General features: G+C 42.4%; 2 protein-coding genes across 3 annotated transcripts in view; both read right to left on the bottom strand.

The window, feature by feature from the left end:
- The window catches only part of bmpr1aa (bone morphogenetic protein receptor, type IAa), a 65,112-nt gene extending 60,125 nt beyond the window's left edge, over positions 1 to 4,987 (bottom strand). Inside the window, exon 1 of one of the 2 annotated variants that reach the window (XM_046358809.1) lies at positions 4,719 to 4,987. The gene's annotated coding sequence lies outside the window, so the exon portion shown is untranslated. The remainder of the gene's footprint in view (positions 1 to 4,718) is intronic. The other variant, XM_046358808.1, reaches the window with a different exon arrangement.
- A 6,829-nt stretch (positions 4,988 to 11,816) lies between these two features.
- LOC124042257 (LIM domain-binding protein 3-like) overlaps positions 11,817 to 21,617 on the bottom strand; it is a 61,004-nt gene continuing 51,203 nt past the window's right edge. Inside the window, exons 11-17 of the mRNA XM_046360669.1 lie at positions 20,102 to 20,269; positions 14,913 to 15,223; positions 14,447 to 14,813; positions 14,148 to 14,328; positions 13,910 to 14,030; positions 13,562 to 13,677; positions 11,817 to 13,440 (exon numbers count right to left, since the gene is read on the bottom strand). Coding sequence (XP_046216625.1) covers positions 13,351 to 13,440; positions 13,562 to 13,677; positions 13,910 to 14,030; positions 14,148 to 14,328; positions 14,447 to 14,813; positions 14,913 to 15,223; positions 20,102 to 20,269 — 1,354 coding nt within the window. The 3' untranslated portion in view covers positions 11,817 to 13,350. The remainder of the gene's footprint in view (positions 13,441 to 13,561; positions 13,678 to 13,909; positions 14,031 to 14,147; positions 14,329 to 14,446; positions 14,814 to 14,912; positions 15,224 to 20,101; positions 20,270 to 21,617) is intronic.

Here is a 21,617-nt window from a genome sequence, read left to right as displayed (position 1 = left end):
GTGTTTTGCTTGCCGGTAACAGCAGAGAATCCCCTACTTGTTAGCGTTGATAACCTTAGGATTACAAAAGCTCAGAGGAGTTTGAAAATAGCAGCCATTGTATTCAGTGTTGGTATTACCAAATATCCCAGTATGGCACAATGTCGGTATGAAGGTATGACAATCTGGATACCGCCCAAGCCTAGAGCACTCCTAAACTCCATCGTTCTCTGGCTGAAACAGTGCTCTGTGTACATTCTAATGGTGATGGGTTAGATTTAAAGTCTCTATTTATCTGCTTCTCTACGCTCCAGAGAGGCTACTGGAGTCTGAGGTGGATGTATGGAGCGAGAGTAGGATTGCATGTTTTCTTCCGCCATCTCAGCCACTCTGTCTCCAGGCTGAGGGGATGGGGAGGGGGGTTATGGGAAGGAGAGGGGGGTTGGCTGGGGGAGGCGCAGCAGAAAGAGGAAGGCGTTGGGATGTGAAATTTGATCCGTGCGCTGCCCCTTCCCTCCACCACCTTCCCACTGCCACCTCGCCAGAAAGCCTTTGAGACTCCCGAGCAATCTGATCCCTCACTCTGCCCCAGATTGGAAATGCTCTCAGAGAGGGGAGAGAGGGCTGCAAGACAACAGAAGCAAGGCAGGGGGAAAGACATTCTTAAAACATAAAGGGAGGTTAGAAAAACAAGCATTGTGGATTTAAAGTGCTTGAGAAAATATATGAGCAGGAGAATGTTTTGCTTCCCTCTTTCCCTCCACTAAGAGCAAGCAAAGGCAAGTTCTGGTTTATGTTAGACTTTAGTACTAAAACAACTGTATTTCTAGGAAATAAATAGTCCTATCAATACACACACCACATACTAAGAATGGACTTCATGAAAACAATGTAGGTTATTTAATGAAAGTACATTCATAAGCATATTTTGATTTCCCACATGTAGGCTATGCCCATTTCAAAGTTCAACTGCAATGGCAGCTGTCAAGTAGGAGCATGTGAGACAAAACAAATGGCCCATGTGTGATAATCATTCTATTAAAAAGATGATACTTCCACCTAGCTATATCCTCCTGATAAACAGCAAACCTCTGATCTGTACATCATGTGCATATAAATCATATCGGAATTATGTACCGGTTACTGAATCCATGCCCATTCCTGTCTAAACTCCATTACGTTCACAGTAACAGAGCTCTGGCTAATGAATCACCCTCCGCTGCAGAGCAGGGCAGGGCTCCTGCTATAGGCACTGTGTCAGATCAAGATACTGGGTACACAATTACTGCTAGAGACACTAGGCTTAGGTCTATATGAACTATGAAGACTTTCAGCTATGTCTAAATATTGACATTTATTGTCAAGTGCTTATGGTTTGAATACTTGGAACAATCCTCACCATGAGATTATTAGCCATTCTTCCTCTACCTCTTCATCCTCACCTAGTCTCCCTCCCCAACTACTGGCCTGTGTTATTTCAGTAATGGAGAGCCCCGGGGTAAGCCGTAGAATGTTCAGCTGTCTGACATATGTATAATGTTAGACTTTAGATTTAATTTATTTTTCCTCCCCCTTTATAAATCTACTTCTCCTACCCTATGCCTCTCCTCCAGGCCCCTTAAAGTAGACAGTTTCACAGTCAGGTCCTCCATCTGGTTTTTGACCTCCCTACGTTCCGGACCCCTTTCACTCCAAGGTTGCATTCAGCATTGGATTGTGGGTAGCACAATGCAGTGCCATCCCACTCCAGGCTCAGATTAAAACCAGCTTTTCACTTTGTACAGATGAGAAAAGCATGGCCAAAAACGTTCCATTCAGATGTGACTGACACCCCATGAGAGAGAGGAGACACGGAGTATTTTCACTGTGAAAAGCAGACCTCTACTGAAGTAGTGTGTGTATGAGTGTGTGTATTACCAGATTTGAAGGTGTCTCACTAACAAGGTTCGCTGATTGAATGTGGTGTGTATAATTGAGGCCTACAACATTAGATTAAATATTGTGCCATACAACTGTAATTTCAATAAAGGCCACACAACACATCCAGACAAATGAACTAGCAAGGGACCAAAAACCTGAATTAATACTTTCATAATCCCTGAGGACTTTATCACATTACATGTTGATAGAACAATTTATGATGAGCAATGATGATAGTCCACAGGGAATTCAACCATTGACCTGGCACCATTTTATGGGCTCCTAACCAACTGTGCTATTTTGTTTGTTTTTTTCGCAATGTTTGTAACTTATTTTGTACGTAATGTTGCTGCTACAGTCTCTTATGACCAAAAAGAGCTTCTGGACATCAGAACAACAATTACTCACCTCGAAATGGACAAAGATTCTTTCTTTAATGAGTCCTACGCAAAGGATATACTGCTTTCCCGAGACCAGGCCCAAATCAGTGTCATTCGCGTGAAGACGGAAATACAGGGAGCAGAGTTCAGGGCGCCTTGCGAGAATTCGTCGGCGAGTGGGTAAACCGCCACTACCATCCGTCCTATTGGCCAACGTGCAATCACTGGAAAATAAACTGTATGATCTACGATCCAGACTATCCTACCAACGAGACACTCAAAACGGTAATATCTTATGTTTCACCAAGCCGTGGCTGAGCGACGACACAAATAATCTAGAACTGGATGGGGTTTCCGTGAATCGGCAGGACAGAGCAGTTACGTCTGGTAAGACGAGGGGCGGAGGATGTGTGTCGATTTGCCAATAACAATGTCTAATATTAAAGAAGTCTCAAGGTATTGCTTGCTTGAGGTAGAGTACCTCATGATAAACTGTAGACCACACTATCTACCAAGAGAGTTCTCATCTATATTATTCGTAGCTGTTTATTTACCACCACAACCTGACGCTGGCACTAAGACCGCACTCAACGAGCTGTGTAAGGCCATAAGCAAACAAGAAAATGCTTATCCAGAAATGATGCTCATAGTAGCCTGGGACTTTAATGCAGGCACATTTAAATCAGTTTTACCTCATTTCTACCAGCATGTCACATGTGCAACCAGAGGAGAGAGAAAAAAAAAATAAAACTCTAGACCACCATAATTCTATCCTCCTAATTCCTGTTTACGCCCAAAAACTAAAGCAGGGAGTACCAGTGTCTCGGTCAATGACGCAGACGCTACAGGACTGTTTTGCTAGCACAGACTGGAATATGTTCCGGGATTCATCTAATGGCATTGAGGAGTATACCACCCCAGTCATCGGCTTCATCACTAAGTGCATCAACGACATCGTCCCCACAGTAACTGTACATACATATCCCAACCAGAAGCCATAGATTACAGGACAGAGATATACATTTTTATTTATTTATTTAAAACTTTATTTTGTCATTATTTTCTTAACTATTTAAAAACGCCTTCATTCAAACTGTGTGTGTGCTTATAGCTAGCTAATTGAGAGCTGATGTGAAGTTTCATTATTTAAATAGCGCTACACATAGGATTAGTGTAGGGAATTATTGTACCATAGATTTTTTTTATATGTAAAATATATTTTCAATTAAACATTTGTTTTTACAGGTGTTTGTAAACTGTTGGACCAAATCCCAAAGTAAAAAAGGCTCAACTCCCACTTAACATAAATAACTATATATTTCAGTTGGTACAATGATTAGCTACACTATTCAGTGCTTGTTTTCTCATAGACTGAAATTGAGCAAACAGTGTAGAATTAACAACCAGAACATAACAGAGCAATTTCCATTAAATAACAGCCAAAGTCAGAACAGCTTTCCCATTTTGTCAGATCCAATCAACACTGGGGGTTAGTAATAGTGTGAAACACTATCATTACACTATTAGCAACATGTTCTGAAATGCAAAAAAAATGTCCTTTGTGTAACACCTATAAATAAGCATCATTAATGCCCACTTGGGTGATTATTTGTTATCAGTACTCGAGGTGGTAACATTATGCCTTCTTCAATCTTCTGGACCGTCAACACTTGTTACAAAACACACTCACAAGGACAGAACAATGAATTGGCCTACTTTGAGACAACTGACCGTTTTTATCAGTGAACAACTAAAGTTACTGTATAGCCTACTAGCTAGGCTTGTTAAGTAAGTAAATTCAAAGATATTGTCTAATGTTACTTGTCAACAATGTTGACTATTAACTAAACGCAGTCAACCTCCGCAGAAAGGGAAAAAGACTTGATTAATATCATAATTTGATACAAATGGTTCCAAACTCATGACATTCACTCAGTACAATTTGTAACACATAGTTACAGTGTCTCCGGAAGCGCAGTAAGTACAATAATTGTTGCTGGCTAGCACCGCTCTGTGCTAACTAGCAAGACAACTTTCATTGTGTAACGAGTGAATTAATTTATAAAACAATTTAAACTGGAGGCAAAAAAATAAACAAATAATAATCTGGATAACCAATTCTGTAAATATCAAAGTTAAGTGTTAGGTTTGCTAGTCGAAGTAACGTTACTACAAAACGAGTTAAGTGGCTAAGCTAACGTTAGCGAGCTAGCGCCAACAATCTAGTTCACTTATAGTAAACTCTGGCAAACAAGTGGCTACATTCAAAACACTGCCAACATAGTCTAACAAAAATAAAACTACAGCAACTTTTATAACGAATACAACTTTTCTTTAGCTACGTTATGTTATTTTTCAGAAGCTAAAACAAACTTTTTCCACAAAGTCAGAACAGAATTCACAGGTTTATGATGTAGCCTAGATGTAATCCCACCTCACCTTTTTCTCCAGCAGATGTGGCCAATCCTTTTGGTTCCGGGCGATCACTCCCTTATATCTATATATTTCGTATTGAAGTTGCAAAATGTTGTGTATATTTTCCAAAAATTATGTTACCTCGACCCAGCTCTCCTTGATATGTTTCAGGCTCCGACTATGTCATTTGATCAAGCGCACATACCCAGTCCTGCGCGAGAAGAGATAATTCCAGACCAAAACCTTCAAATCACTGCAGCGAGTGCGCAACCATTTGAGGGGGAGCGGGTCGCGGTGGGAGTATTTCTGTGGGTAATTCAAGTATGTCCCAATTACTTCTAACGCCCCCTGGCGTAAAATGGACAGATCTACTGTATTCGTATTTCTCTGACATGAAATTAGACACATGCATGCAGTATTCTACTCACAAATAGAACAGTCTGGAGAGTAAGAGACATATGTCAGAGAAGAAGGGTGGCGTGGAAGAGGGAGGAGGCAATGGGCTGGACAAGTATTGCAAACTGGAGAAGTAAAGAGAGGGTAAAAAAGGAGAACAAGGTGGAAAGGGCGAGTGAGGAGATGAGGGATTCAAAAACATGCATAAAGGAGATTAAGAACTAAAGGGTGGAAAGGATAGTGATGAGGAGGATAGGAGATGAAGAATAAGGGAGATGAGGTGGAACGATAAATCAAGGTGAAAGACATTCACGCTGTGAAATCAAATGTTTATTGACAAATTTCAAAGATTCAACCTGTCCTAGAGATACCAGCAGCCTTTCAACATTGACTCCCATAATACAGGCAAACGTGTGGTTGTAAAACAAAAAATTGTAATTGGTAGTCTTTACTGAACAATATACAGGACATTAAGATCATGGTATTCAATTCACAGCATGCATAAATTAAGGCCATCCTCCTAACACGGTCCATTCAGGATGTCCTCAATAGAGAGGAAATCAAGCCCATTTCCTTCCCAAGATTGATACACACGCGCACAGATTCATCTCATACAATTATATATACCATGTCACAGTAGACTACAGTTCAAATCTAAAATCTTCAATGTATATCCTTTCTCCATGTAATTCTGTTCTGATAGCAGTCAAATGCAGTTCACTAAAAGCAATGCGTAAAACATTTTCCTATTTTGATGCATAGTTAGTGTTATCGCAGGCCAGGCATTTGAAATATGGGGTTTTACACTCCAAATACATCAATGTTCCACATACAAATACCTTGTTCATAAAGACGATAGGGTTCTAAGTACAAATGCAGCAAGATATGAAACAAGGTAATGTGTTATTGATAATATACAATAGAAAAATGACAATCCTATTCCTCCAACACAGTCCAGCCCCCAAAAATAAAATCATACAACTACTCAAAGATCAAGGCCATATTTCAGTTAGTGCTTCAAAAACAAATGAATGTAAATAAGTAAATAAATTATTAGATTATTATTAGATTTCAAGTGGTTGTTATATCATTCCAAGTATGTCTATTTTAAGAAAAATACTACTCTAGAAAAATACTTTCCCCCATCAAAACACAGAACATGGAAGAAGAAGCAATCCCTTTTACACACTGGGTATACATCTTGCAGCCTTACAAGTGTTTAATATACAGCAATACAGAAGTAACATGTGAACCAAAATCAGAAAGACCACTCTGCAAACTAAAACTGACATTAAAAGGGATCATCTTAATAGTGTCATAGCAAAGTAACGTGTGTGTCATAGATTGTTTAGGGAGAACTAGCCAGGAGGGAGGAAAGAATTGAGAGTGAAGTGAATGATGAGGATACTTATGGTCTCTCTATACAGAGGGCAGAGATGCACCAGAGAGACCTCTTACCTAAATGGAATGAATGACTTGTTAGAGAGAAGTTATGGTCATATTTGGGAATGGACTGTGAAATTATATAAAACTGTAATATGTGATACACTATTGATTTATAGTGTTATTGCCAATGTTGACTACAGAAGTGAGCATTGGAACCACATACAGTATCAGTCAAAAGTTTGGACACACCTACTCATTCAAGGGTTTTTCTTTATTTTTTACTATTTTCTAAATTGTAGAATTCAGTAATATGGCACGAGGGTGTGTGGTATACAGTCTGATATACCACGGATGTCAGCCAATCAGCATTCAGGGCTCAAACCACCCCCGTTTATAATAACAGTGAAGACATCAAAATGATGAAAAAGCACATATGGAATCATGTAGTAACCAAGTGTTAAACAAATCAAAATATATTTTATATTTGAGATTCTTCATAGTAGCTACCCTTTGCCTGGATGACAACTTTGCACACTCTTGGCATTATCTCAACCAGATTCATGAGATAGTCACCTGGAATGCATTTAAATTAACAGGTGTGCCTTGTTAATTTGTGGAATTTCTTTCCTTCTTAATGTGTTTAAGCCAATCAGTTCTGTTGTGACAAGGTAGGGGTGGTATACAGAAGATATGTCATGTTTGTCATTCATTGTCATGTCTTGTCCCTGTGCTCCCCATGCTATTCGTTTCCCTCTGCTGGTCTTGTTTGGTTCTATCCTTCTCTCTCCCCCTCCCTCTCTCACTCTCTCGCTCTCTCTTCTCTCTGTCGTTCCGTTCCTGCTCCCAGCTGTTCCTATTCCCCTAATCATCATTTAGTCTTTCCACACCTGTTCCCGATCCTTTCCCCTGATTAGACTCCCTATTTATTCCTTTGTGATCCGTTCCTGTTCCGTCGGTTCCTTGTTTTGTATTCCATGCTGTGATTGCGTTTCGCCCTGTCCTGTCGTGTTTTTTGCCGTGATTGTGTATCACCCTGTCCTGTCGTGTTTTGTGCCTTCTTCAGACGCTGCGTGTGAGCAGGTGTCTCAGTTGACTACGGCCTGCGCCTACCCGAAGCGACCTGCAGTCTGTGGCCGCTTCTCCTGTTGTTTTCCCCTCTACTAATCTAGAGGATTTCAGTTATTCGGTTTTGAACATTAATAAACTCTGTTTCTGTTAAGTCGCGTTTGGGTCCTCCTTCACCTGCATGACAGAAGGAACCGACCAAAGAATGGACCCAGCGACTTCAGACGCTCGTTACACTGCCGTCGAGATCCAAGGAGCCATGCTCGGCAGACACGAGCAGGAATTGTCTGCTGCTCGCCATGCCGTGGAGAACCTGGCCGCTCAGGTTTCCGACCTCTCTGGACAGTTCCAGAGTCTACGTCTCGTGCCACCTGTTACTCCCTGGCCTGCCGAGCCTCCTGAACCCAGGGTTAATAACCCACCTTGCTACTCCGGGCAGCCCACTGAGTGCCGCTCCTTTCTCACGCAGTGTGAGATTGTGTTCTCTCTCCAACACCACACATACTCTAGAGAGAGAGCTCGGGTTGCTTTCGTCATTTCACTCCTTACTGGCCGGGCTCGAGAATGGGGCACAGCTATCTGGGAGGCAAGGGCTGATTGCTCTAACAGATTCCAGAACTTTAAAGAGGAGATGATTCGGGTTTTTGACCGTTCAGTTTTTGGTGAGGAGGCTTCTAGGGCCCTGGCTTCCTTATGCCAAGGTGAACGGTCCATAACGGATTATTCCATTGAGTTTCGCACTCTTGCTGCCTCTAGTGAGTGGAACGAGCCGGCGCTGCTCGCTCGTTTTCTGGAGGGACTCCACGCAGTGGTTAAGGATGAATTCTCTCCCGGGAGGTTCCTTCAGATGTGGACTCCTTGATTGCTCTCGCCATCCGCATAGAACGACGGGTAGATCTTCGTCACCGGGCTCGTGGAAGAGAGCTCGCATCAACGGTGTTTCCCTGCTCCGCATCGCAACCATCTCCCTCTGGCTTTGAGACTGAGCCCATGCAGCTGGGAGGGATTCGCATCTCGAATAAGGAGAGGGAACAGAGCCCATCAGTAAGCGGAGGGCTACTGGTGAGCGCTACTACTCAGGTCCCTTCATCTAGATCTTGTACTACTATGTCGGTCCATCTACGCTGGACCGGTTCGGGTGCTACATGCAGTGCTTTGATTGACTCTGGGGCTGAGGGTTGTTTCATGGACGAAGCATGGGCTCGGAAACATAACATTCCTTTCAGACCGTTAGACAGGCCTACGCCCATGTTTGCCTTAGATGGTAGTCATCTTCCCAGTATCAAATTTGAGACACTACCTTTAACTCTCACAGTATCTGGTAACCACAGTGAGACTATGTCTTTTTTGATTTTCCGTTCACCGTTTACACCTGTTGTTTTGGGTCACCCCTGGCTTGTATGTCATAATCCTTCTATTAATTGGTCTAGTAATTCTATCCTATCCTGGAACGTTTCTTGTCATGTGAAGTGTTTAATGTCTGCCATCCCTCCCTTTTCTTCTGTCCCTACTTCTCAGGAGGAACCTGGCGATTTGACAGGAGTGCCGGAGGAATATCATGATCTGCGCACGGTCTTCAGTCGGTCCCGAGCCAACTCCCTTCCTCCTCACCGGTCGTATGAAGTATTGATCTCCTTCCGGGGACCACTCCTCCTCGAGGTAGACTATACTCTCTGTCGGCTCCCGAACGTAAGGCTCTCGAGGATTATTTGTCTGTGTCTCTTGACGCCGGTACCATAGTGCCTTCTTCCTCTCCGGCCGGGGCGGGGTTCTTTTTGTTAAGAAGAAGGACACTCTGCGCCCCTGCGTGGATTATCGAGGGCTGAATGACATAACGGTTAAATTTCAAGAACCTCAGTTACGATCGTTATCCGCTTCCCCTTATGTCATCAGCCTTCGAGATTCTGCAGGGAGCCAGGTGCTTTACTAAGTTGGACCTTCGTAACGCTTACCATCTCGTGCGCATCAGAGAACGAGTGGAAAACATTACTGTTAGGCATTTTGAGTACCGGGTTCTGCCGTTCGGTCTCGCCAATGCGCCAATGTTTTTTTGAGAGACATCCATTAGATGATTTCTTGCTAAACATTTTTGTTTTTGTCTATCTTTTTCTCGATCCTTCCTGAGTGTTTTTTCTCCGTCACTCGAGTAATTCATGGAAAGTTGCTTTGCAGTCCGCCTTTTGGATGACAATTGCACACTCTTGGCATTGAAGGCATTCAGTTTGGATTCCGCTAAGCCTTATCCCGTCAAGCTGTCAGTGAGGGATTCTTGGCCCAGTTCCAAAGTCACGTGTCGAGTTGCAGCGCTTCTTACTCAGGAGCGTGACACGTGCCTGAATCTGCATTCTCACAATTCCCCTCGCTTCCTTAACATGGTGTTCCTCTTCCGGGCCTTGTTAGAATTTATCTGTTGGGTTACCAGCCTCCTGTTCTTTCCGGTTCTGCGGCCAGAGAGTAATGTGTTTAAGCCAACCTATTTCAGTTTGTTTGATTTCCTCCGTTGCCGCCAGGATTCCTCCTCGAGTGCGCCAGGAGGCGCAAGTGGGGGTGGTTTGGTGGTTCCTATTCCCCTAATCATCATTTAGTCTTTCCACACCTGTTCCCGATCCTTTCCCCTGATTAGACTCCCTATTTACTTTGTGATCCGAAAACCCTGTCCTGTCGTGTTTTTTGCCGTGATTTCGTGTTTTGTGCCTTCTTCAGACGCTGCGTGTGAGCAGGTGTCTCAAGACCAAGTACATATTATGCATGACAAGATAGCCCTATTTGGTAAAAGACCAAGTACATATTATAGCAAGAACAGCTCAAATAAGCAAAGAGAAACGACAGTCCATCATTACTTTAAGAAATTAAGCTCAGTTAATCCGGAAAATTTCAAGAACCTTCTTTCAATCGCAAAAACCATCAAGCGGTATGATGAAACTAGATCTCACAAGGACCACCACAGGAAAGGAAGACCCAGAGATACCTCTGCTGTAGAGGATAAGTTCATTAGAGTTAACAGCCTCAGAAATTGCAGTCCAAATAAATGCTTCACTGAGATCAAGTAACAGACACATCTCAACATCAACTGTTCAGAGGAGACTGGGCCAAGAAACACAAGCAATGGACATTAGACCGGTGGAAATCTGTCCTTTGGTCTGATGAGTCCAAATTTGAGATTTTTTGTTCCAACCGCCATGTTTTTGTGAGATGCAGAGTAGGTGAATGGATGATCTCTGCATGTGTGGTTCCCACCGTGAAGCATGGAGGAGGAGGTTTGATGGTGTAGCGGTGCTTTGCTGGTGACACTGTCTGTTATTTATTTAGAATTAAAGGCACACTTAACCAGCATGGCTACCACAGCATTCTGCAGCGATACGCCATCCCATCTGGTTTTCGCTTAATGGGACTATCATTTGTTTTTCATTAGGGCAATGACCCAAAACACACCTCCAGGCTGTGTATGGGCTATTTGACCAAGAAGGAGAGTGATGGAGTGCTGCATCTGATGACCTGGCCTCCACAATCACCCAACCTCAACCCAATTGAGGTGGTGTGGGATGAGTTGGACCGCAGAGTTAAGGAAAAGGAGGCAACAAGTGCTCCGCATATGTGGGAACTCCTTCAAGACTGTTGGAAAAGCATTCCTCTTGAAGTTGGTTGATATAATGCCAAGAGTGTGCAAAGCTGTCATCAAGGCAAAGGGTGGCTATTTTGAAGAATATAAAATATATTTGGATTTGTTTAACACTTTTTTTGGTTACTACATGATTCCAACTGTGTCATTTCATAGTTGTGATGTCTTCACTATTATTCTACAATGTAGAAAATAGTAAAAATAAAGAAAAACCCTTGAATGAGTAGGTGTGTCCAAACTTTTCACTGGTACTGTATATTGACAGTTTGGGCTGATGACAAAGTCTTTCGGATACCAGGTAACACAAAATCGCATTGCCTAGAAATGGCCTTACTGGGATGCACAGCCATTTTATCATCAACTTTCAGTTCTACCCATCTTGATTAAGCATTATGTCCTCTTCCTCTTGGCAAAATTCACAATATAGATTATGTATCTGATTATGGAGGAAGTGTCAATACAGTATATGGCTGACACATGGGGTCTGTAAAAAATATTGACATTGAGCTGTGGGGTGACACATGGGGTGACAAATGGCTTTGCAGTGTTTGCTGGGGTGGGGCCAAGGGAACATACAGTGAGTGTACAATGTATAAATAGTGACTAGCGTGTGAGGCATACCAAGTAGCCAGCATGGTTTCAACACTCTGTTGCACTCTAGTGGTTGGAAACTATATAACTAGTTTCGATATGCTGAACTTTTTAAAAAACGAGTTGCTTAAACAACTATTTAGCAACAATTCAAGTTTCCCTCAATGGTACCATGTAAGGTTTATTCTGAACTGGCACTGACTATGCTTTCCTCACTCGTTGATCTACATACATACGCATATCAAAAGTACTTAGTCTAGTGTTCTCAGAGTTATGTCAAATCACAATAAACCTTGCTATTCTAGTGGCACAAATACATACAGTAACTAATACTGATGTTGCCTCAGTAGACATGCACTGACAATCATGTATAAACTCTTGCATGCATACATACACAAACACAGAAAATACACAGATGTACAGAATAAACTCAAAGTAAAGCATCTGTACACAAGCACAAGGTCACAACTGACCTTTAAGGTGTGTGCTAGTGAGAGCGAAATTATTGTGAATGGCTGTTTTTGGCCTTGACAGATATTTCCTATAAATTCTTGTTTAATTGTAGCGCTTCATACAGAGGATGCATAGACTTTTGCTGCGTAAAATGTATTTGTAAGACCCCAGGCCAGTGCTCGTCTCTCTTACATGCTGTAAAAAGATCCAGGGTACTTCCTCGATTTCCACGTTTATGAGACACATTCCAAAACTCCTAACTTCCCTACCCCATAAATAGAGGTTTCCTCATCTTCTACCTGTACCCCTAAAGATGTATGTTACTACTATATCATAATGTAACATATTGCTATCTTTGTATTGTTTTTTGACTGGATCTCAAATGAATCCAGGATGAAAAAGTTTGAGTGATGTACTTCATATAATACTATGAACCTCTGTATCATGCAGCTGTCAACAAAAGGCAATAACTTGTTTTGCTTTATCAGCAATATAAACATCCATGCTTTCAATTGATTCTATGTAAATAAATAATATAACGGTCAAAGTTGCAATAAATATCACCTACTAAACTATAATGTATAATAATAGCTCTGTGAAATCCAACAGTATTAGTAGGCTTACATGTGTCATGATATACTGTAACAGTTCACAGTGTGAGGCAGTATGTTAAATCTAGTGTATACAGTCCTAAAACGGTCTTACTACATTCACTGCAAGCTATTTGTGTTTCGCTATTTGGGGTTTTACATTCAAAACAAAGCACACAGTGTTGCTGTGAAATAAGGCATCTTATTTACTGAAGAACCCTGCTACTCCACTCAGTCTGCATGTGTCTGTAGGCTGTAGCTCCAACCTCCCTGGATTGAGGCCCTCTAGGAACTCAGTGGAATACCAAAAGGGTTTACATCAGAATTCTCTGATATAAAATATACATTAGAATTCATTTGTCAGTGAAATTAATAAACACAAACCTAACTAATATTTTGTCACGACTGACGGTCAATCTTGCCGCTATCATCTTCAGCTTGTGTTTTTCATCATTTACACTGGGATCAATGCCCCCTCTACAGGGCTCATTGCCAAGGCTTGGGCATAGCTACGTAAGTCCCTGCCCACCACCCAATAAGGCTGCAGATGGAGCATTTACACGTTGATGGCGTGAGCGTGCTTCTTGCACAGGGGCTTGTCTTTCTTGGAGTAGAAGGGCTGGCCCTCCAGGTTCACATGGCACACCTGTGGGAGACAAACACAATTGTGAATCTCACAAACCATCCATTTTTGTTACATTCCCAGAGATCTTAGTTATAACAGTTTTATACATCAGAAACATGTACAGCTGTGTAGTCATTCTTACTGCACAGACAAAGCAGGTATCGTGCCAGGTATGACCCAGTGCTTCAATGAACTTGTCTCCCGCTTCCACTGGGAAGTCACAGCCATGGCATTTGGTGCTGAAAAGTGAAATGTAATCTGAAAGAGAGAGGATAGACTGAAAACACTAGCAAATGGTGAAAATAGTAACAAAGTTACATGCATAAAAATGTGTCTTTATGTGTATAATTCAAAATGTAGTTCAGTTGCAGAAGCTGCTTGCACAATGTACATTATGGCAAAAATGTCAGCAGAAGCTGGTTTTGGCTCTAAAGGAAACATTTAACATTTGTGGCCTTTCATTATGTGCCATTCCATTTACGTAAAGTACCTTTCTCGCAGTAAGGCTCCCCATCCTCCATGTGGAATAGGCTGTTTCCAAAGGCATTGCCACAGGCAGCACACACAAAGCAGGTGGTGTGCCATGTCTGCCGCAGAGCATGCATCACCTCCTGCACAGGGACAAAAGGTTATTGTCTGGGTGCATTTGTGATTATATGCTGCATAGGCTAAACAAAGCGCTTTTGTGTGTGTCGTACATGTCTGTGTGTTTGTATCTGACATCTCACCCCCATGATCTTGGTGTTGCAGCGTGCACAGGTGGGGGCAAAGAACTCTCCGTAGCAGTTCTCACAGTACACTGCGTTCTGCTCCTCCACAAAGCTGCAGTCTGCCAGCGATGTGTGGCAGTAGTGACAGTTGAACTCTTCTGGGTGCCAGGAGCGACCCAAGGCCACCAGGAAGGGTCCCCTGTAACAACAGATAGCGAATGAGGACAAAAGGGGTGACAATGGCCATTTCTGAAGCCAAACACTGTGTTTCTGTTTGAGTGGCTGTGTTTCCACTGACGGTGTATCGTTGTTGTTACCGGATCATGTTGTTGCAAGCGCCACAGAGGGGTGCTCTGCTGCTATTGGCAGCAAAGCGCTCCGCCCTTTGGGCTACGCCCCGGGCAATGGGAGGGAAGGGGGCAGGGGCGGGGTTGTAGGGGGCAGGGCTGGGATTATAGGCAGGGCTTGGGGAGGAGGGAGGGGCGTGGGCGGAGCCAGGGTTTGGGATGTAGGCCGGTGCTGGTGGGGCACTCTGAGGTAGAGCGGGCACTTTCATGCTGGTGCTGGTGCTCTTGCTGGGGTCAAACTTGTTGGCAAAAGAGTTGTCTGTGATCCAGGGTGGCCTGCTGTAGGGGGGTTCAGGGGCGGCCGGGGCTGTGGCTGGGGTTGGAACAGGGGCTGGAGCTATGACCCAAAGAGACACACGGTTAAGTCAACACTATCCATACTTACCATATTATTAACACAAACAAACAGCCACACAGCACCACCTGCTGTAACTACCTGGCACAATGCAGGCTGTGCTGACCACCTTGGGTGGAGGAGGGCCCACAGGGATCTGGATGGAGCTTTGCTGCATGGGATGTTGCTGCATAGGCGGGGCCTGGTGCATGGGGGGCCCCTGGTACATGGGTGGTCCCTGGTGCATTGGAGGCCCTTGGTACATGGGAGGTCCCTGCTGCATAGCAGGCCCCTGGTACATGGAAGGTCCCTGCTGCATGGGAGGTCCCTTCTGCATACAAAGCCCTTGGTACATGGATTGCCCCTGGTACATGGGAGGGGCTTTTTGCATGGGGGGAGCCTGGCCATATAGGCTGCAGAAGGATAAACAAGAAGCTGAGTGACATCATCACCACCTAAATTCAAACATATCTCTACTAGTCTTATTACTTCAGAAGTTTTCTGAACTGTCATTGATATATTATATAAACTATCTAAATTAGGAAACTGTACAAGTACCAGTTACTCATAAAGATACTCTTAAAGGGATACTTCAGGATCTTGGCAATGAGGCCCTTTATCTACTTCCCCAGAGTCAGATGAACTCATGGATATCTAGTAGTTTGAAAGAAGTTGCCAACTAGGGCTAGCACAACTGCTTACTAGCATTGGCTCGAAGTCCTTGCGCTAGTTAGCATTGGTTCGCAAAACTACCTCTAACTTCCTTCGTACTGGATGCAGAGACATAAAAATCATATCCACGGGTTCATCTGACCCTGCCAAAATCCTGACGTATCCCTTTAACACTAATATGCCTCATGATAAAACCTAGTATGCTGAAAAGCCACCTATCTCCTTCCTGACTCTGTGTCCACATATGTTTTGAGTCTTACCTGGATCTCCTCCACTTCCCCAGACATGTTTAACGTAAAGGTTAGTGGGAGTTTAATATAGCAGAGACCCACAGAGCGAGAGAGAGAGAAAGAAAGACAGCCTGGTATCAGAGAGACAGTGTTAGAACAGAGAGCCTCGGTTATAGAAGTGAGGGAGATTCACAGAGCCGCCAACCGATTTCATTTGAAAGGAGAGAGAAACAGGTTTTGATACATTTGTAAAAAAGTGGAAGGTTAAAACGCAGGTTAAATGAACACTGTCAAAGCATGATTATCATCCTTAGAGTTATAAATAGAGGGAGGGGAATAAGTGTGTGTTATTTCAAAGGTGAAGTAGACAATAAGGGAAGGAAGCACACTATCCAGATGTTCTATGAGCAGTGCCATCTGGATAAGCCTCCCCACAGAAGTACCTGGAGACGGAGGCAGACTGTTGCAGACTGTAGCTATAACGCAACAGAAAACGGTCTGGGGTCAAAAACGGGTCAAACACAGTTTTTTTGGATTAAGGTCATGTACACCTATACCTGCAAGATGCCGTTTATTACCAATAATGGCATCCAGTTTTTTTTATATTTAATTTGCAGATTTTTCCATCTAACTTCTCCATTGTTTACTCTAAGATGGGGTGTAAATCAAGAATCATCCGATTTCTCATAAATTGTAACATTATCAGATCGCATCCGTTTCATGCTAATTGCTAGTCAGCCAGCCTAGTTTGACCACATAGTCAGCTGTGTAGCTTTTGAAGAGGGCAGCACCCAATCAGCAGTCCCTTTGAGGTGTTGGTGAACTTGGTTTCATAGTAATACCTTTGTGCGAGCACACATTCAAAGGAAAAATGTATGTCCTAGAGAGACAAATAAAACAGGTTCTGAAAATCCAAGATCCCAACACTGCCAAACCAAATGAAATTGATACACAGCTCTGCTCCTATATACCATATTTGTATTCATCACCATCAATCAAGGAAACCATATGATACTGCACACACACACACACACAAACCCACACGCACAAAACCACTCATATTCTACACTCTGCACACAACCACTACAACTGGCTCCATTGCAAAGGCCAACACGCCTTGCAACATTAGTTAACACATCCAATCCACATGAAAGAAAAAACAATGACATCAATATTAGGAATCTGTAAGGTGAGCCAGAGGACCCACTTCTCACAAACACACGAACATGCAGGCGAGATAAATTCACTTCAAACCAGTGGTGTAAAGTACTTATGTAAAAATACTTTAGTGTCATGCCCTGATCTATTTCACCTGTTCATGTGATTGTCTCTACCCCCTCAAGGTTTTGCGTATTTTCCCCAGTGTATTTATCCCTGTGTTTCCTGTCTCTCTGTGCCAGTACGTCGTGTATGTTTCCGAGTCAACCAGTGTTTTCCCCCATTCTCCTGCTTTTTGCATTCTCCCTTTTCTAGCCCTCCCGGTTTTGACCCTTGCCTGTTTCATAACTTTGTACCTGCCTGCATGACCATTCTGCCTCCTGTGTCTGCATTTGGGTCTCGCCTTGTGCCTTGATAAAAAGACTACTTAAGTCGTTTTTTGGGGTATCTGTACTTTGGTATTTCTATTTTAGACAACTTTTACATCACTACATTCCTAAAGAAAATAATGTACTTTTTACTCCATACATTCATTTTCCCTGACACCCAAAAGTACGTGTTACATTTCAGATGCTTAGCAGGACAGGAAAATAGTCCAATTCATGCACTTATCAAGAGAACATCCCTACTACCGCTGATCTGGCAGACTCCCTAAACATAAATGCTTAGTTTGTAAATTATGTCTGAGTGTTGGAGTTTGCCCCTGGCTATCCATAAAATTAAAAAACAAGAAAATTATGCCGTCTGGTTTGCTTAATATAAGGAATTTGAAAATATTTTTTTTACTTTTGATACTTAAGTACATGTTATCAATTACATTTACTTTTGATACTTAAGACCAAATACTTTTAGACTTTTACTCAAGTAATATTTTACTGGATGACTTTCACTTTTACTTGAGTCATTTTCTATTAAGGTATCTTTACTTTTACTCAAGTATGACAATTGGGTACTTTTTCCACCACTGCACATCATAAGTTGATATAACGTTCACAGTTTTAAGCAACTGTGGTCACCACACTGGCTCCAAGAGATCCCTATAAAGTACCACTATTACATTAAAACTAAAAGGGTGGATGGATGTGTTTCCTTATTTAAGCCCGCTGTTTATACAAAACAAAAATGACAATGGTTGGCTGATCGACACAAACTGAGGGAGTAATATGTACCATACTCCTTGTTATGCAAAACTAACCAATGATTTAATATTATCCACACTAGACACTTACAAATCGGAAGAGGGTATTTTACGAGCATATACAATTATTTATACAATGGTCCTCCTTTGTATGAGTCCCATTTAAAATGTTCACGAGTACCAAATTCTACATCATTTGACCTTTTCAGCCATTGCACTTTTAAGCAGTACATCTATCAACAGCTGCTATTGCCTGTTGCCACTAGTTAGCCATTCAGTAGTTGATTAGAATGGTGCATCACAGCCATATAAACTCAGCAACCAAAAAAAAGTCCCTTTTTCAGGACCCTGTCTTTCAAAGATAATACGTAAAAATCTAAATAACTTTACAGATCTTCATTGTAAAGGGTTTAAAAACTGTTTTCCATGCTTGTTCAATGAACCAGAAACAATTCATGAACATGCACCCGTGGAACGGTCGTTAAGACCATAACAGCTTACAGACTGTTAAGGTAGGCTGTTAAGGTCACAGTTATGAAAACTTAAGACACTAAAGAGGGTCCTGACATGACCCTCCAGCATGACAATACCACCAGCCATACTGCTCGTTCTGTGTGTGATTTCCTACAAGACAGGAATGTCAGTGTTCTGCCATGGCCAGCGAAGAGCCCGGATCTCAATCCCATTGAGCACGTCTGGGACCTGTTGGATCGGAGGGTGAGGGCTAGGGCCATTCCCCCCAGAAATGTCCGGGAACTTGCAGGTGCCTTGGTGGAAGAGTGGGGTAACATCTCACAGCAAGAACGGGCAAATCTGGTGCAGTCCATGAGGAAGAGATGCACTGCAGTACTTAATGCAGCTGGTGGCCACACCAGATACTGACTGTTACTTTTGATTTTGACCCCCCCTCTGTCAAGGGACACATTATTCCATTTATTTTTGTCACATGTCTGTGGAACTTGTTCAGTTTATGTCTCAGTTGTTGAATCTTGTTAAGTTCATACAAATATTTACACATGTTAAGTTTGCTGAAAATAAACGCAGTTGAAAGTGAGAGGAGATATTTTTTTCTTGCTTAGTTTATCATTGATTTGCAGGATACAAATGATTGTGATTGACATTCAAGTGTCACGCACTTCTGCTGTTATTTGACAAACTACCCCCCAAAATCATAATGAGTCCAGCCAGTGTGTGAGCTCGCAGTTGAGCAGCGACATGCAGAGTGAGCATGGAAGAGTGTGGGATAGAGGAGCTACCATCATCACTCGATGTGGTGCGATCTCCAACTGTGACTACTAGGTGCTCAACCAAGTGAGCTACTGTCATATCAATAATTGTGTTGCCTTCACAGGGTGAACAGTCCCCATAAATGCCAATTCCAAGAGTATGCTTCTCCTTACTATGGCATGCAAAGGTCCAGACTTGAATGGGCCTGTAGGGATTTTGTGCGTTTGTTCATTTAAGAAACTGGATGACCTGCAAATTCCAGATCAGAGATGGAATGTCAAAAAGACTACTTCAGAGTAATGTTAGCTACATTCTGCATTAAACAGGCATTTTTATATTTGGGTCAAACATATCTCACCATTCATGCTGTGAAGGGACTATTGACATTGTGGAGGAAGAGGTGCAAATTAGTCAAACAAAAACTTGAGTCAGCAATCGCAAATGCTGCCAAACCCCCACGAGCTTACACAGTGTACTTAAGCAGTCTGCAGTGTACATTCTGCACATCAAACCTCGTGGACCTTTTCCTTTCCATTCAGCTGTGATGGAGAGAGCTAATTCAAAGAGCGTTGGAAAGAAGTTTGTCCCTGTGCAGGCAAGCAAAACAGTTGCACAGACCTAATTGCACTCAATAGCATGTTTCCAATTGGGGGCTGTTGCAGTTCATTTTGCACCACTTTTCAGATATAATTATTTGTATTTTCTTATGAAACATAGCCAATGTGAATAAAGCAATGCTGCAGTCATGGCCTTGCTCTTTTGATCCGGATAGTGTCCCACTCCCCAGTAAAAATTTACATGTTTGTTTTTTGTTTTTTCAGTCTGTCTGTCAGTCACTGTGGCAGTCTGTTATGTTGCGTGTATACCTCAGGTGCTCAGTTCGGGAACCCGAGGACAGGACTTTCATTTCGGCAAAGTGCTGGTTCGGAACCGGGTGGGAGGTGGCCCTTGCTTCTAAACCTAGTTTCTTGACGAGAGTCAACAAGAGAGGTTTGAGAGACGGTTTAGGGCTCACTCCACATACACATGGATTACTTTGAATTTCTTATACAATCTTAAACCCTCTCTGAAATACTACACTGTAATGGAAAAAATAAAGCAACACTATTTGGATAGTCCCTAATAGATGTGTTAGATACAGTACCAATCAAAAGTTTGGTCACACCTACTCAATCAAGGGTTTTTCTTTATTTTAGAATAATAGTGTAGAATAACAGTGAACACTTCAAAAACTATGAAATAACACAGTTGGAATCATGTAGAAACCAAAAAAAAAGTGTTAAACAAATGTAAATATATTTTAGATTCTTCAAAGTAGCTACCCTTTGCCTTGATGACAGCTTTGCATGCTCTTGGCATTCTCTCAACCAGCTTCATGAGTAATGCTATTCCAACAGTCTTGAAGGAGTTCCCATATATGCTATGCTGAGCACGTTTTGGCTGCTTTTCCTTCACTCTGTGGTCCAACTCATCCCAAACCATCTCAATTGGGTTGAGGTCGGGTAATTGTGGAGGCCAGGTCATCTGATGCAGCACTCCATCACTCTCATTGATCAAATAGCCCTTAAACAAGTCTGGAGGTGTGTTTTGGGTCATTGTCCTATTGAAAAACAAATGATAGTTCCACTAAGAGCAAACCAGATGGGATGGTGTATTGCTTCAGAATGCTGCGGTAGCCATGCTGTGTGCCTTTAATTCTAAATAAATCCCTGACAGTGTCACCAGCAAAGCACGCCCACACCCCCTCCTCCATGCTTCACTGTGGGAACCGCACATGCGGAGATCATCCGTTCACCTACTCTGCATCTCACAAAGACACGGTGGTTGGAACCAACAATCTCAAATTTGGACTCGTCAGAACAAAAGGACAGATTTCCACCGGTCTCATGTCCATTGCTCGTGTTTCTTGGCCCAAGCCAGTCTCTTCTTCTTATTGGTATCCTTTAGTAGTGGTTTCTTTGCAACAATTTTACCATAGTGGCCTGATTCAACCAGTTTCCTATGAAAAGTTGATGTTGACATGTGCCTGTTACTTGAACTCTGTGAAGCATTTATTTGGGCTGCAATCTGAGGTGCAGTTACAGTTGAAGTCGGAAGTTCCCATACACCTTAGCAAAATACATTTAAACTCAGTTTTTCACAATTACTGACATTTAATCCTAGTAAAGATTCCCTGTCTTAGGTCAGTTAGGATAACCACTTTATTTTAAGAATGTGAAATGTCAGAATAATATTAGAAAGAATGATTTATTTAAACTTTTATTTCTTTCATCACATTCTCAGTGGGTCAGAAGTTTACATTACACTCAATTAGTATTTGGTAGTATTGCCTTTAAATTGTTTAACTTAGGACAAAAGTTTTGGGTAGCCTTCCACAAGCTA

The sequence above is a fragment of the Oncorhynchus gorbuscha genome, linkage group LG08 (assembly GCF_021184085.1).
Source record: "Oncorhynchus gorbuscha isolate QuinsamMale2020 ecotype Even-year linkage group LG08, OgorEven_v1.0, whole genome shotgun sequence".
Taxonomy (NCBI): domain Eukaryota; kingdom Metazoa; phylum Chordata; class Actinopteri; order Salmoniformes; family Salmonidae; genus Oncorhynchus; species Oncorhynchus gorbuscha.
Note: the sequence above shows the minus strand (reverse complement) of the source record. Positions and strands in the feature narration are given on the sequence as shown.